The sequence below is a fragment of the Argiope bruennichi genome, chromosome 3 (assembly GCF_947563725.1).
Source record: "Argiope bruennichi chromosome 3, qqArgBrue1.1, whole genome shotgun sequence".
Classification (NCBI taxonomy): Eukaryota; Metazoa; Arthropoda; class Arachnida; order Araneae; family Araneidae; genus Argiope; species Argiope bruennichi.
The window spans coordinates 72,034,276-72,052,911 of record NC_079153.1 but is presented as its reverse complement, the minus strand read 5'-3'; the positions used below and the strand labels follow the sequence as shown (position 1 = coordinate 72,052,911).

Below are 18,636 nucleotides of genomic sequence, written 5' to 3'. Positions count from 1 at the left end.
ATGTATAAATATACATATTTATAGTATAATTAGCAATATTTCTCTGCAGTATATTCTTCATCTTTGGGAACTATTGATATTAATCTGCCTTTTAAATTTTGAGGATTGTTTTTATTATCTGTTTTTCTTTGATTGGTATTTTTTATCATACTAATTTTAAAAGAGAGGGCTTTTATAAAATTAGGAATCCTTTTATATTTCTCAGTAGCGTTGCTACTTTTTTCAATTTTTCTTTTAATTTTATCATTATTCCCAACAAAACATAATATCACAATTTATTATAATAACGAGCAATTCATAACATGCATGTCTTTCCAGGAAGCCCTGCCGTTCACAGAGGCTCACCACATCCCATAAAGAACAGTTTCACCAAAGTTCAACACCCTGATCAACAAATTATTCTTCGCCGCGTTCTGGATTACCCTCCATCCAATGGATCCCAGTCCACAACTCAAGTGACCACAGGTGACCAAACTACTGACAGCACAGCTGACGGGCCTATTTCTTTTGAAGGCGAGGATCAAGTGAATTTCTGCGACACAGCTGTCTAAGGGAACCTTATATCATTATCCCACAGATGATGTAATTTTGTTCACAAGGGCAACAGATCTCGTACGAATTATTTGGTGCATTTTCAAGATATCGTCGATATTTGTATGCCATGAACCTTGCCATGGATTTTATTGATACCATATAACTAAGATATAACCTTTTGTTTATACATATATATACTTAAAGGAAGTTTTCCTTGTTGATTTTGATTGAGTTGAGGCTCGTGAGCTGCATGAATTTTAACATGTGGGATTCGTAAAAATTTTCTTTATAAAGCAAATCTTGTTCTTGAAAATAAAAGATTCGTGTTTGTGTATTCTTTAATTTACATAAAAAATATTTATGCTTCCATCTCGTAAATTATCGCCAAGATCTTCTCTTTTCATTTTTTTTAATATTGAGTATTTGAAATATATATATATATATATATATATCAAATACTCAATATTAAAAAAAATGAAAAGAGAAGATCTTGGTGATAATTTACGAGTAATACGATATATATATATATATATATATATATATATATATATATATATATATATATATATATATACGAGTAATACGAATAATACGATTGAAGACTAATGCATAACTGGAAAGAAGATGGGTTTTTATACTAAATTTCGTGTCATATAAAGTGATTATTATTAAAATGATCACAATGTTATAAAAAGTATGTATAGATTTTAATGATTATTTAAAATTATATGGCAATATTTCGTAGAGGTCAAATAACAGACGAAAGGTAAGGAGTTTAGTTACACTATATTCCAGGTATATTAAAAATAAATAACGTAAAATGCTATAAAACAAGTTTATAGTTTATTTAAATTAAAAATTAGGATTGAAATTAAATGTTGAGATGATTTTAAAAAAATTTAAAGGGTATATTCAAATTAATAGAATCTTTAAAAATTCGAAATTTTAATATTGATATCTTTTCAATTAGGATTAAAAAATTAAAATATTTCTTTCATTTTGAAAAGAAAATCTTTTAATTTTCAAAAATAATTATTCATTTTATATAAATCTTGTATTTTCAATATATAAGCGTTTATTTATTTTAACCCTTTAATGGGCCATTTTTTTCTAATCATATTATGTTAAAATATTTTTAGGCTTGAAATTAGAATAAGAAAAGGAATTCATTTAGCTTATTAGATAAATTTAATTTGATTCATTAATTAATTTGGTTAATTAGTAATTAAGTAATAAATCAAGACACATCATTTTGTGTGAAAAAAAGAACTGAAGTATCTTAGTTTCTGTTTTACTAAAAAAAATTGTCAGAACTTATGCCAAACTACATAATTTCATAAAAAGATTGATAAATTTGGCGGGAAGCATATTTCCCAAAGGCCCTAGAAAGGGTTAAAATAAAATTTTGGCATATCCTTTTAATTTTTAAAAATTAATGATATTAACTATCAATACTATAAATTTAATTCTAATATTAAATGATAAACATTGTCTAATGATATACATTGAAGAAACAAATAATAGTGGAATATCTTGAAAAATTTGGCATTAGATTATGTATTTTTTTTAAAATTCATGTTCACAGTTAGTATTCTCTGCATTCTAAATTACAGAATGTATAGCGTACATTTTTTGCAAGAAAGTTTATTATTAAAATTTATTTTTTGATTATTAATTGATACGAAAGAAAATTAATCTCATCTCCATGTACTATTAAGAGAGATGTGACAATATCGAGCTTATATAGAAAGCTTGCATAAAGCGAAGCGAATGTTGAATTTGAATCATGGGAGTATTTATTTATATTCTAAAAGCAGAACATTTTAAAATTATATCCGTTATTTATTTATTTGCGTAAATGCATGTAATATTAATGATTTTTTAAAATTAACTATATATTGTGCATTTTTTACTCAGCTGTCATATTTCTTGAATAATCAAAATCTGAATCATACATAGTAATTCAGAAGTTCAGAGCAAGTTTCAAAATAAAATTTTTCAAATGAATAAAGATAATTAGAGGCCATTTGAATAGAAAGCAGAAAAATGAAATCGAATTTTTTTTCCCCCATGAAATTCCAATTTTTTGAAGGCATGATTTAAAGCTAAAATTTTTAGATGATACTGCAATTGTCGGAGTTACGTCTCACATACGGAAAAACAGTACACAAGAACGGCTCAGAAATATTCAGAGTATCACCTTCATTTATGGAACACAGTTACTGGAAGCTACAGGAACACAGTTACTGGACATTAAAATCATTTCTGATATCACTGTAGCTCATTTAAAATTATTTAATATTTGCGCAAATAATATTCATTGCCAGATATCCGAGTTTCTGAATTATAGGGAGACAGAAATGAAATTTGATTGACCAATTTGATTTGATTAACGACCAATTTTAAAGCAACAATAGGGCTATTTTGGGGATATACCTAGTCATTTTTAACTGCAGTTAGGTGACGAAGATGATACCTGAGCTTCCAACCCCTATCCAAACTTCCGCACGACACCAGCTTCAGGATATTTGTCCCCAAAGAATTTAAGGTGCAGCACACCCGCTGACTTGACGGGTTTTCGGTGGAGTTGGGTTTTAAACCTGGAACTCTACGACTCAGGAGCCGAGGCCAATGAAGGTTGGCAAGTCTTATTCCGATTTACTTTCGTGTGTTCAGATATTGCAAGTTTTATTTAATCAATCGGATGCTTATGCATTTGTTGCAGATATGGGCGGCGTACGTCGACCAACAAAGACTGCTCAGAAATGTTCTGTACATCGTCATCTTTTGAAAACACATATAAAGGACAGCAAATGACACTTTTTTTGCAGCATTAAGCCACATTTGATCATATTAAACAACCTTGAATGGTGTTTTGTTTTGTGAAAAGGGATTCATCTTCAGATAGCTGAACTTCTGAACTAGGGCAATATATTGACAATTTGTAAACCGTTATGTTGATGTATCTGCCCTTTCCCTATAGCGTGCATCCTTAATAGTTGCAGCATTAAACTGGTGGTTTAAATACTAGACTACAATACCATTAATATAAAGGATTTAAGTTTTGACTTCGCTAAAGAAACGGCATCTTTAAACCTTTTAATTTATAAAAGCAGTTTAATATAACTGTATACTGAGATTTTTTTACAAATGATTCAGTGAAAGGTCCATTTTACTGCATATTCTGTTTTTTACCACATAATAGGTGGGGGAAAGTCCCAACAGAGTCCAAAGTGACTTATATATTCCCCATTTAAGCTTTTATAGGTGTTGTTTTACTTTAGGCTAGATATTCTTATGAATTTTTCATAACCTTGTTAAACGGAATACAAAATTTTTTACGGTGCAAAATTCCTGCTTTTATTGAAAGAAAATGAGTCTGAGCATTTTTCGTGAATTATTATAATTTCTTGTGATACAAATTCAAGGCGATAGCATTCTAAAATAGAATGCTATCGTCTTATGCAACGTTTGGTCTTCTTTAGAAATTTAGGATTATATGTTGAACAAAATTAAGACATCGTTTTAATTTCACTTTTTTTTTTTGAGAATTACTTTTTAAAAGTTGCTCTGGACATTGAATCAGTTTGTAATTTGATTATTCTCAGAAATAGAACATTATCACAATATCTCATTGTACTTGTCGTAATTTGTGTGAGAGCATTTGAAATGTTTTAATTTAAGAATGTCAATATTACTTTGTAATGCCTCGTGTTGGTGTATCTTTGTGTATTAATGATATTCATTTCCAATATTGTAATCTGTCTGTCTGTCTATATGTGCTGTCGTATTTTTCACTATAACTCTTTCTCCGACTCTTTTGTTTAAATTCCATTTATATGAAATAAATTGTTTCATATTGATTTATATTTCCAGAAAATGTTAAATACAGTATGATATTAGTGATTTTTATCGAAATACTTTAGTTATTTTAATTTAATGATATTAAAAATGGATGAATTTTTAGTAATTGCTGTTAAAATATTTAAAAAAGTGATTCTACTTTAACATGTTCATATGGTTGCTATGTATTATATATCATTGTAAAGGTGTTGAAATAAAACTGTCTTGAAATTGCTGCGTCTGAAATTAATTTGGAAGTACAGCATACCATAATGCGTACAATTTCTTACAGCACTTTAGAAATCTTCAGTTAATAGAAAACCAAAATACAGTAATACAATATATACTGTCACTCATCTGAAAGACATAAGCAAACACATGTGTCAATTAAGCGTGAAATAGCAAACAAACACCGCAGATATTCTATGAAATAAATATGCAATACAATAAAAAAAGGGAAGCACCTGCATATTTTTCTCAAACGTTTTAATATTCAAATGTCGAATAAATGACAAGAAATTGTGAAAAATTTATATTTTAGCAATAAGGGGAAATACTGTTTTAAGGTTGAATTCTATAAATTTCATCTCCTTATATCTCATTATTTTTATTATTATTTCACTGCAGATTTAGTAGAAATTTTTCAATCTTCATTCTAAATTCGACATTTTTAGGTGTTTTTATACCTAAAAATGTTAAAATTTATCTTATGTTTTTTTATGTATTTGTATGCTTATTGCTCTTTTTATCTCGATATTTATTGATTCTTTATTACCATTTTATATGAATATACGGTATTTATGGTACTTTTTAAGAGCAGAAGTGTTATTTATGTCATTTATGTTTAACATGCTTGCCTTCACATCATCTATACTAAGACGTATGCTAACTTAAGGTATTACGTTTAAATGTGGTAGCCAAAGACAAATACTTAAAAAAGTAATTTACAATAATATTAAGATAAATAAGCTGAAATTGATATTTCTTATTTATTAAAATCTATTTTCTAATATATAAGAGGTGAAAATAAGGCAATCTTTCTTTGATACAATTGTTTTCACCTATATTATATATATTTTATTCATAGCAAATATTTGCAAAAATTAGGTCGCTAAATATTCATCGGCTTACTGAATTTATTGTTAAAGGATTTTAAAAACCATAATACCCCAATTTGCTTCTTTCATTTCATTATTTACATCTCCGGATGTGAGCTGCTTGCACTATAGAAAGTAATTAGCGTTTTCATTGAATAATTCCGAAGCATAATTTATAAAATTCTGACGAAAATACTCAAATTCATGAAATAAGTAATAGAAATCAGAAAGAATTTATAGAACGTGAACTGCACTCGAAATTTTGGCATATTTCTTATAGGAAAAAAAGTTAAAAGATGAATTTAAAAAATAATTTTACTAAAAAAAATGTATTCTGAGCTGTGGAAACTTGGAACTATTATTGCAAATATTCCTTAAAATGAAGCATTTAGTTTCCAGAGAACTCAAGAGACCTATTCATTGCTTCTCACTTTCTTGAAATTTAAAAAGGAACAAAAATTGAATATAGACTAAATTCCTTTGAAATCCTAAAATCCCAGCAAGTGCTTAGTTCTCACTTTTTCGATGTTTCAAAAAATATTTTTTTATAGGCGCAGCGGTGAATTGAATTTTTCCAACTCTGTATAGGATTATTACATCGAATGAATTCCATCTATTAAAGCATATAGTAGTGAGGAGACAGAAGCTTAACTGTCGGATTTTACGCCTTGAAGAGTGAAAGACTATTTGTCCAGTAGGCTTAGTCATGACAAGGTAGATTTTAGAATGGCGTAATAAAACTAACTATTTTTGATTTGATCAGATATGAACTGTTAGCTGCACAGATAATGTAATTTTGAATTCCAAAATTTATCTTATGATTTCAAAGATTTAAATGAGGGACAATCTATATTACAGTTAAATGGTTAGAAAACATTATTTAGGTATCTAGAAAGCACTTTGAAACATTCGGTTAAGTGATTGTTTGCATCAAACCTGCAAACTGCAGCTGATAAAACCGATTATTCAAAAAATAAAGACGAGTAAGTTATAAAAAATGAAAAGTACAATATTTATTAAAAAGCAGTTTTGTTAAATATCTGAAGCTTTCTTCACATCTATAAATAAACTTATCTTGCTTGTGTAAATATTTGTCGTATTTGGTCACGAGCTTCAAAATTCTCATTTTCTTATTCGTCAGGCAGTTCCTTAAATCAGGTAGTCACTACATTCAAGCAAATGATTTGGTGAATTTCATGCCAAAATTCACTACAATTAATACAAATCGCAATTGTGAACTGCGAATCATCCAAAATAGTAAGCGACGTTTGTTTTGGTTGAATTAGATTTCTACACGATACTGCTCCTCCTTGCACTGTTGCTGCAACTCAGGAATTATTAGATCAATTCGAATGATAAATCTTTGACATTCTACTCTGTAATCCGGAACTCTTACCTAAGCTGAAAGAATTTCTGGACGGTAAGCATTTTAGAAGAGATGGAGAGATCAGTGACTACCTGATTTAATGAATTATCAGGAGAAGAGCATAATATGGGATTTCTGAAGCTCGTCACCAAATAAGACAAATATTTAAATGTAAAAAGTGATTATCTAGAGTTAAGGAAACTTCAGATATGCAATAAAATTGTTTATTGTTCAGCAAATATTGTGCCCTTTTAATTTTATATAACTAAATAGGATTTATTTTCTAAATGATCCTCGTGATAATAATATAAAAAATAGATGGAGGAATAAACAAAAGAAAACATGAGTACTAAACAAATCCCCAAAGGTGTTATGCACTAATAAAATACTTCAAGTAGATCCAGCCCAAATATATTTTAGAATACATTTTTAATAATTATTTAGGGAATTTTCTTCTTAATATTTATGACGGATCCGTTTCGTTTTATCATCTCAACTTTTTATGAATTTTTTTGACATATATTGGATGAAAAAAAAACCGATTTTCTGAAAAATTTATAAACATTGGCTATAAAGCAGTTTTTTTTTATCTTCTATTATTATTTGTCACATTTCCAACACTAAATAGAGAAACATTCCATTGAGTGAGTGAAATACTCCATTATGGAATTTAATCTTTCATTCTGTTTTAAAAACATCAAAGCTCCAGTTCAATAAAACCGTATTTAATTACGATAATATAGTGATAGAGAATCTTAATTATTAAAAAAAATGTTGTAAACTTGGAACAGTTAGAAAGTCATCTAGTCTTTTTATCATCTGAAATTTAAAAAAAGAATGCAACTTCTAAATTTTTAATTTTGTTTTTCTATATAGCAAGTACAAATTCATTAAAAGAATATGTTTTATACAGTTGGTGCGATTTCGAAAAAAAAATCGCTTTATTTGTTGCTAGCGCGAATTCGTTAAAAGAATATTTTTCTGAATAGCTACTACAAATTCATTAAAATAATATTTTTCTATGATGAGAATACGATTGAAAATATCATTTCTACGTTAGCAGTATTAACAAGTTTATTCGAAAATGAATTGCTGTTTTTTAAAATTTCGTGAAATTAAAAACATAAAAATAAACAGAGCGATAAAATTTTCAGAATAATTAATTACTGGGAGAGCTTTATTTCCTATCATAGCTTCTTTGTATCTATAAGTTATTGCTTTCAGTTTGACAAAATATTGCATTTAGAAGATTTAATCATTTTCCATTTCATTTCTTGTCTTCATTTTGTTCATAAGTGTTAATTTTTTTATCAATATTAATAGGAAGCAACAGTGGAAGAATTAAAATTTTACACAATATTTTGAATTCAAATTTCGGGTGCAAAATATTTGCTGCCTTGAAATGAAGATTTAATTTAATTTTTAACTATTATTCTGCTTAAAGAACTGCATGCAACATTACTTGTATGTAATCCATAAGAGTTTTGAATATAATGCCTGTGGCATTTTTCTTTATTATTATTGATATTTCTTTATTTTATTTATGTTTCATTCATTAAAAATATAATTTTAATCAATATTTTCCTTTCTGTCTAAAGTACTAAAGTTTCGAAGTGCTGTATTTCTGCGTACATTTAAAGAAAATGCATTGCCAGATTTTAAATATTATTTAATAAATTAATTTAATTATAATTTAAATAAATAAATGGAAGTGCCGTTATTTCGTCAAAGGTCCAAGGAAATTTATTTTAAGATTAAATTTATTTATTATAAGTTAAAGAGAAAATTAATAAAATTATTAGAATGAAAAGCTCCGTTATTTAGAACAGTAAATAAGTTGGATTCTGAAAATTGAGTTTTATTCAATTTATTTCCTTCCAACTTTTGGAATTAATTAATTACATTTTCTATACAATTCTTAAATGTACATTTAAGAGTTTTTTTATATTTAAGTTCTTTGGGATTTAGAGAGTTATTTAAAATCATGAAATGAAATTTACGCTTTTAATTTAATATGACAAGAAATATATCACTGATTCTCGAAAAAATGTAAAATGTATTTTTAAAATATTAATAGTTTAAAAATAATTTTTTAATGTAAATAAAATTATAAAGAATGATAAAAATACTTTTTTTTCATTTAAATATGCAATTTGTTTCCATATTACTCATCAAGAATTATTTTCATTCAAATAAGATTACTGATAAATGATTTTTAATGCAGATTATTTAAAGTATATTTCTATTAATAAGTTTTATAATTATTAATAAGGGCATAATTACTGTGGTTGATTCATAAAAGTAAATATATTTGTAAGATTAATTTTTAACTGAAAAAACAAATAAATAATTAAATTTGTATGAAATATAAATTGTATAAATTATAATTATAAATTATTATTAATTATAAAATACAGGAATAGCGGCTGTTTAAGAAGAAAAATTAGTCAAGTTCTTCTCTGTTTTTTCATTATGTTTATATTCTTATTTCAATATTCATAAACCCTGAACATCTGGTTAAATAATACTGTTCAGAAATATAAAAATGGGCGTTATTCAGAAAAGAAAAATGGAAGTAATTTTTTGAATGTCATTTATACAATTTACTGTTTTTGCTGACTTTAAGGAAATTTGATACGCGTAAATTTCAAGACAAGAGAAAGATAGCTCTTAACTTTTGAAAAATCCAAACGTTATTTTTTTAAAAAAAATTGTTAATCAATAGCTAAACTAACTTTTATATATCTTTTAAAGTTATTCTCTAAGAAATCTTACTTTTCATACAATTTAAAAACCCAAGAGAAAGAATATTTTTATGATACCAATTTCGTTTGAATTGATCTAATAAGCTTCTGAAACTTTCTTACTCAACCTATGAAAATAGTTTTATCCTGTTGATAAAAAATTCAAAATAATTTCATAGTTTCACCAAACCTTTTAATGTTTTGCTTTTGCCAGTGTTAAAGCTATGATTTAAAAAAATCTTGGATTTTCTAATTTTGGAGAAAAATTCTATTTTCATTTTTATTTAATAAATATGAAGTTTCTAATAATTTTTTTAGTAATTTTAAACATTTTGATAGCATTAAATTCCTATTTTGAATCTATCAATTAAAAAGGTTAAATTTTAAATAAATGTTTTCGATATTGACAATGAAGGAGTAAGGAAAATCAATTTTCCAAAGATGGTTTGTAATAAGCAAATAAAAATGCATTTATATTTGAATCTTAGTTGGAATAAAAAAATTAATTTGAATCAAAGAATTGGCCTGCTAATCAAATTAAAAATCAGTAGAAATGTAAAACAAATTTGATCAAAAAGTGTAATCTCATAAATCAAGTGATATTAAAATTTTGTTACAAAAGATATTGTTTTTGCTTAGCTTGGTATAATAAAAAAATATTCCATAAGTTTGCTTACCCTAGGGATAGGATTTATTTCGGGCAAAATTATCCATTATCCATGTTAGTGGATCACTATTTCAGCAAACGCTTAGTGATCGCTAGAGGAAATGTAAATACCTACTAAAAAGAGATTTACGATATACGCAGTGAATTGTTAATATTTATGAGGAAATGATACACTGTTTTATGAGTCATAAATGCTTCTACTGTTCAGATAAATGGTTTTCTCGAAAAAAATAAACCTAACTTACTTTGGTAGTATCCGCATAAACTTTGTAACAATGTGTTTTGACAGTCGTATAATCAGTTATTATTCGAAAATTCATGTTTAGTGAAATTATACAAACATTTGCTGACATTTTTGAGAGCTTTAATATTATAAAGAATAATACAGAAAATAAAATTGTGTATCATAGTAAATTAATTATAATAATTGATAAGAAAATTAATATCATAAATTTTCTTGTCCTTTTAAAGCAAAAAAAGAAATTAAAGATTATAGCGGGACAACAAACAAATGATTGAAAATATGTTAGTATTGCAGGCAAGCTATATATTCTAGTGGAAGCTAAGCAAATTTTTTAAACTAAACTCATAATAAATATTTCAGTGGGGTTTTTTTTTTTTTTTTTTTTTTTTGTATTCTAAAGGATTTTATCTTAAAGGAAATTTTTCCAGGATTTTCATTTTTTAATCGAGAAATAAAGAATTCATTTTCAAAAAAGGAATGTGGCTTAACAAATTGTATGAATTTTTGTTTTGAATAGAAAAACGCTTGCAATTGCAAAAATATAACTAACACTAAATAAAAAAAATATTAATTTTTTTTGAAAATTAAATGAAATTTCATATGATTAGAATTTATTTACTCGTATATTATTAACTTCTAGGGATTCTACAAGAATTTAAGATCTGTTGTAGTTCTTATTTTTAAAGGAGAGAAAAATTCCTTTTATTATTTATTTTCAATTCTTTTATGTCGATTATAACAAAAAAAAGGATAATTGTTTCAAATAGAATCCGATCATCATGAAGAGAAAATCGAATTTTATACATTTTAATTTAAAAGAAAATCTATTATCAAAATTGGCAGACTTGTTTTATATTAGGTTTGGAACTTATAAGAAACGACGAATCTGAAATTTTCTGCTATATTTGACTGTTTTGAGGGAATTCCGCCGAATGTTTCCAATCATTAATATATCCATTATGAATTGGTCGAATTTCTTTATCTTGCATATTAGCCACCTTCAACAACTAGCAGTTTGTCCACCATCCACATATTCAAAATAAATACGAATTCCAATACAATCAATGCTCCATTTTAGGGATTTTTTCAAATAAAGGTTAATATCCTCTAGTTAAGTCATCAATGATCATCTCTCTCTCACTATCAACCCCTTTTTAAGAGATTTTTCATTATATTTATTTCGTTGCATGTTTCATACGAAAACGATCTGCAATAGAGGTCTCCATCCCCAACCGTGGTACGATTTCTCGACTATGCTGCATTTGAAAGTTTTATGAAGTTTCAAAGTATAAAAATTGTTCTGACTTTCAGTCTCCCGTCTATAATTTCAAGAGTTATCTCGAACTAAAAAAAATTAACGAAACTCTCAGTCTCTCTAATTATACTAATCTTGCTATTTCGTGTCGTAATTAATGAATCAGGAAACTTTAAGCTTATTGTACAAGTAAAAAGTAAAATAATTCAATTGGGTATCATAAATGGCAACTTCTCAAAGTTTGTTGAAATTATTAGATTTATGCTTCTAATATGATGGGCAAATATCTGGTCATCGAAAGTGGCGAGTTTTATTAATGTTAACAAAAGTAGTTGAATTAATCAGCTAATTGCATTGGATTGATTATATTTAAGTTTAAATTGGTAAAATCAGTATAGTTGTTAGGACTGGGGGCTGCGTTACATTTTTATTCTATGATAACTATTGAAAATAGAGAACGGATTGGGTCAAGCTGTCTTTGATGATAAGATCTTATATAAATAACAAATTCGTGAAATTCGTAGAGAATATTCAGTAAGAAAATATAGAAGTAGGAAAATAGTAGTAGTAGAAGGAGATAGACGATCAATGATAATATATTTAGGGAGTCAAAAATTTCCATGTGAAATTCACATTGGAGAATTTGGATCTTTGATTATGGATGGAAAAATATTTCGCGTGTTTTTCTATTGCAGTGAAGTAGAGTTTTTTTTTTTTTTTTTTTTACGATTTTTCTTAAAAATATAAAGCAGCGAAAGATAATCTTTAATGACTTATTCATAGGTATGATGAGTTTTAATAAAAGACAATAGTAGGCAAAATCGGACCAATGGTTGAAGCTTCAGGATTGGTCCTTTGGTGTTGCTTATAGTTTTAAAAATATAGACGAACTGAAAAAATAGCAATTTATCTGTAAAATGTTTGATTATATTTGAAATATCATGGTAAATGAAATTGAATATTTTAAAAGATGCCTTTTTTAATATGGAGCGATTTCTTAAAAGAATATTTCTATTTAAAAAATGAATAGTAAATACCTTATTAATTTGTCCAAAGCGAGTAAAAATAATATTTGTTACATTTTTTTCTAATTTTAAGTAAAATATGGCATCATTTTTTTTCTTCTTTTAAACAGCATCTATATGATAAATTTCTTAAACAGAAGTAACAAAAAAGTTGATGTAATTGCAATTTTTCTTTTATAGTAAATAGAATATTTGAAAAAAAAAAATTCCATTAAAAATTGTTTTTCAAAATAATTTGCTAACATGTTCCATTTAAAAAATTAATAAATATGAAAATAGATTTTAAGTTTTGAAGTTCGAAGCATCTTAACATGGTTTGAATAACTATTTCGTCTTCATCTAGCTTGATTCAAAAAGCCTTTACGGCTATGTTATGATTTTCAATATTACACAATTTATAGACAAATAATATTATTACGAATTTCTAATTATATTTCTAGAACAATAAGTCTGTTGTTAAGAATGTTAGTTTTACTGATATTATTATCACTGTTAAATGGATTTTGTGATCAATAAATTGTCAACCTTGTCTATAAATGAAGGATCTCGAATATTCTAGAATTTTGGCAGTGGATTCATTAGAACTAGAGTTTTGTAGTTTATTCTAGAATATTCGATGTCGTCTCACGAATGCTATTATCACGAGAGACGGCGTCAGTAGCGAGCAAGTGAATCAAGCGAATAATTCAGCAAATGTCTCCTTAAGAGATTTCTATCATTTAAGCGCAATTTTCTGCGTGTGATATCAATTTTTGCAATTACTGTTATATATATGTTTCAACTACATTTTTCTGCTTCGAATTCTGTTTTAGTAGATATGTTATTTGTTGGATATTTTTCTCTGTACATCTAGTTGAATTAAGATTTTTCTACAACTGTAATCTCTCATACAATAGCAATAGTTTTTATTTTTTTTTATCTCATAGCGAATTTTATATAACGTAATTTACAAATAATATGTTAATCTTAAATTTTAGACTTGCTAAAAACATTTCCTACTAACCATACAAAAAGTAAAAATAACTTTATTTAAATTTTATTAAACATAAACAATTATTCAAAGAGATTTTGAGATTCAAAAACTCCCTAAGCAGAACAAACTTATTCGAAATGAGTTTATATATGTAACTTAAAACTACACAAGCAATACTGCGATTGAATTAATCCCCTGCAGGCTGGTTAAATGTCACCTTTTCCGCTCTTATATCAATGGAACTGAAAAGCTCTAATGTTCCATGAACGGAAAAAAATATGATAAAACAAGTTTAATTTAAGTGAGTACTTAAAAAAATTATTATTTTTAAGTATTCTGCGATTTCCGAATTGCTATTAGATCCATCCAGTTTTTAATTCTAATCTTTTCGGATTATTTAAAATATCATGTTTAACAAATAAAGAAAATGTTATCGCGGATTAAAATTGAGTACGAGCTTAATTTTTCGTATTTTCTCTGTTTACTTTACTTGAAACGAAACAACTCGAAAATTATAATAAAAAAAGTTAAATGAAATTAAATTTAAAAGATTAGGTACGTTTGTTTGGAGGCCTAATTAGCGAATCCCTAAAGAAGTTAAATCGATGATTTATTTTTTTCCCTAATTGGAATGTGTTAATTAATTAGAAATTGCTGTTTCATTATTTATGCAGTTATTCAGTTTAAACAAGAAAAAATAAAACTGCGTGTGAAAGATATTAATGCTTAGTTTCTTTAAACTTAAAATAGAATTTTTATTAGTTTTCAAAAGTTGAGAATCAAATAAGTTAATATTATTAATCATTTTTAAAAGAAAATTTAATATTAATGAGCAAGTTAATATAATTTTTTAAAAAAAACGAATACATTAATATTCAATTCTTTAAAACTGTTCATTTTGTGAAGAAAAACTGTTTGTTTTACCAGTATCTTCAAAAAGATTATATTATCAAGGCTCTTGAATTTTGATTAATGATATAATTTGCTAGACTTTTCTAATTTAACGCAGAACGTTGTAATAACTTTGCTGTGTTTTGTCATTAGAAAAACGTCCTTTGGAAGTACAGTGAAAGAAGTTCGTCAATCTCAGTAAAAACTGGTAAACGAACATTAAAATACAATGGAATAGAACACAAAGAAAATACATGCAGAAATCAACATCTTAACAGACAGTAAATCGTTAGTTAAATTATAGTTTAGTTTAGCAGAATACAGCTTAAAACAAATAGAGAGTTCGCTCTCTAATGAACACTCAAAAGGAAGAATGTACATGATGGATTCGCTTTAGTTGTCTCGAGATTACATAGACATTTGAACAAATCATATAATTTCATAGAATATCACCGGATCGAGTCCTAACAGGTATCGACATAACTCTTATTTTTGGGAACATTCTTCTTCTCCTTCATTTATTTTATTTTATTTATTCATTTATTTTTGCCTATTCACCAAATAAGTTCTGAAGCCCCCAAACATTATCAAGATTGTCAGCAAATTAGGGGGCCACAGACCTGGTATCTACTTAGTATCCATTATGAATATCTGCAAATCCATTCCTTACATAAGAAAAACTACACAAATAAATTGTATTACAGAATCATTAAGTGTCTTTTTCTACAATGAATGAAATAATTTTCCCAATAATAATAATAATTTCTACAATGAATGAAATAATTTAATTAATGAATAATTTTTAATAATTTATTTACATAAATTCGAAATTTAAAATCAGTTGAAAAAAACTGCTTAGCTTTTGAGATAATAGAAGGAAATGAATTTGTAAGGATACCTGTTTGATTTGAAATAATATTAATATCTAATCTATTTACAGCTGTTGGCTGCTCATGAATTCGTGTCAGATAAATAATTACAGTTAAAGAATGTAAATATTTATTAATGCCTTAAAAGATAAAAAAATCTATCTGGGGTTTCATTAAATAATTTTTAACTTTTCTTTTTAGAAAATGTTTAAAGTATGTAAAATATGTATATATTCTAATTTAAGAAATATTTATTGTTCTAAGGAAGTCTCATCGTTTCACTCTTCTGAATCGAATCAATTTTATCCGTAGAATTGCTGTCATGTTTTATAACATATTTTTAGAATTAGAGTTTAGAAATGTAAATTTAGAGTTTATGAGCATTAACTGTTTATAGATACTTCTAAAATTATATTGAAAATTTTTAATTCAATAATTTCAGATATTGAGGTTAAGATAACGATGCCGCTGCCTAATATTTTAGATTAACATGGAATATGTTAATACAATATAATACAAAATTGTTTTTATGACCTATTAGTTTGAGAAAATATAATTTTTTCAGATTGAAGAATATATTCTTCTTCCATATACTATTTTTTTACTTTTTGCTTGACACATTAAAGACCAACTTAATTGAACGCATAGATTTCTGTAAGTTCATTTCATTAGAGTAAAGATACTCAGATTAAGATGACTAATAAAATTACATTTGTTGAGATTTCTAATTTTTAGTACTAAAATTTTTTTTTATTAAAATCGTTAAAAGTCTTTAAAATTTTTATAGATACAAATAAAAAAAATTTTTTAAACGTGGGAATTAACAAAAATAACGGTTATTTAAATAATGAATAAGAAACTGAAGCATCTAAGTTTCTGTCCTATTGAAAAATTTGTCTGAACTTAGGCCACTTCATACAAAGATTAAAATTCGTACAGATGCATTACACCAAAAGTAAAATAATAAATATGTTTAAAAATTATAAATAGCTCAAAGAAATTTTCAGACATTGTTATTTTTCTTTTTTAATTTTGTAGCACGATTTTTTTAGTTCAGTCCAAATCCGAATTTGGACCTTAACCTTAAAATGTTAGTTGATTATTAACTTTATAATGTGTGTAAGATGCTTTTCTGATCTGATGTGAAAGATGTTATATAAATATCACGTATTTTGTCATTTTTCTTTCTTTTGTTTGGTTTATTTTTAACTTAAAAACTTTAAATGGGAATTCCCGTTAGATAGCTCAGTAATTGGTCTCAATAAGTTCAGAACCTCTTTGATATAATTAGGCGTCATTTTAATGACTATACATGATGTATTTCTCAAGTAAAAAGGGAAAAATGAGCCAGGACATGAGTTGGAAACCCTCGAAAATTATTCGTTAAAAAAAACTGTTTTATAATAAAGATTGTCATTATATATGTAAATGTATAAATAATCTTTGGTATAAACATTAAAAAAACTTAGTTATTTTCTTAATATTTAACCATATAAAAATGAGTTTAAATAAATAAAGGAGATTTTAAACAGACTTCTCTAAATACAAACACAAAATAAGTAATGAGCTACGTTTTTCTCCAACGAACTCTTAAAACACATTAACAATTCAGTTTCAGTCAGATGCTCCAATTAGTTTCTTTCAGTCGTATGCAAAGAAAACTAAAGCAATGCTGAGGAAATATTTCTTTCTTAACAAAGACGACAGCATGCATTCTATAGTTACTTTAGTTGAATTAATAATATAGTTTTAAAAGAACGAATTTTATCTAAGATAACTTTAATTTCTTTGAAAAACTTTTTCCAGAAAATAAACTGAAGACAACCTGGAATAGTAAAATATTAAAAGTAGAATAAAGAAATTCCATCATCAAGGCTATACAAGAAGCTCTAAGCTTACGTTTATTAAAGAGAGCATTTCACGTATGAAATATATTTTCTTTTATTATGCACAAGTGAAGTGAAAGCATTCTTTAAACATTTATACACAAATATGCGAGATAAGATTTATTATCTCAACAAATCATTTCCATTTCTAACGTATTCAAAAATTCTGCACATGTTGAATTAATATTAAGAATAATATTTGTTATAAATATTATGTTTCTTTAAAAGTAGTGTAACTAAATCGAATAAAGAACATTTTTAGAAAAGAAGCAACATTCATTTTACTTGTGTATTACAAAATAGGATCGGATTACTTCCTGAAATTCTTTTCAAAATATACATTTCTTTATATATTTTCTGCCTCGCTTTAAATTGATTGTTAATATTTAGTTTATTCATGAGACATGAAAATGAATAGAATGGCATATTAATAAAGAAAAAGACTGAGTTTTAAAAGCTGTAAACAAACACAGCTTTTAAATGGTTTTTAATAAGGAACTGATAAAAAAAATGATGAATCCTCAGCTACAATATAGAATCCAAAAATAATTAGAATTTGTCATTTTCCTCCAGAATTTTTAAAGATTAAAGCAGAATAGAATTATTAGGTGGCTTAGTTTTACTTTCAAATGTACACATTCAAAAATTTATACCATATATAAACTTTGTTCTGTCCTGCAATAAATATAAGTATTCTTTTAGATTACTCGTAAACATTATAAATAAAATTTTGTCAATCTTATCTAAAATTGAAGCATTTGTAAAATAAAATCTCTGACGAATATCAGTGTAAAATCAAAAAGCAAATATAATCAAATCCGATTTCCATTTACACTCTACACGATCAACAAATATGAACAATTTAATGATTTGTTTAATTTCTTTGATAGAAAGATGATGCCAAAATTGAAGTCACGATAAGTTATTTATGCTTTTATCAAATAAAATTATTTATTTTTTTCAATTATTCTTATATAAATCTTTTGAATTTCAATTCGCACATTCTGTATATTTTTTGGAACAAATCATTTGTCTTCATTAAGAATGATAAACGATAAATCGGAACAAACGATAAAATGGTTCTGAAAATCCAATGCTATAAAAATCAAACCGATCTTCACAATGAAATCATAAATCATATCAGTAAATAATTATCTGGGTCGATGAAAGGAACACAATATTTCGTGATATTTATATTTATGAAGCACACTTTTTATTTAGTTTTTGTAAGAAACATGTTTT

At 26.2% G+C, this 18,636-nt stretch overlaps 1 protein-coding gene across 1 annotated transcript in view; it reads left to right on the top strand.

Moving 5' to 3' along the window:
• Window positions 1-551, top strand: part of LOC129962877 (lutropin-choriogonadotropic hormone receptor-like) — a 291,562-nt gene extending 291,011 nt beyond the window's left edge. Inside the window, exon 15 of the mRNA XM_056076877.1 lies at window positions 319-551. Within this exon, the coding sequence (XP_055932852.1) occupies window positions 319-551 (233 nt within the window). The remainder of the gene's footprint in view (window positions 1-318) is intronic.
• Window positions 552-18,636: the final 18,085 nt, after the last annotated feature.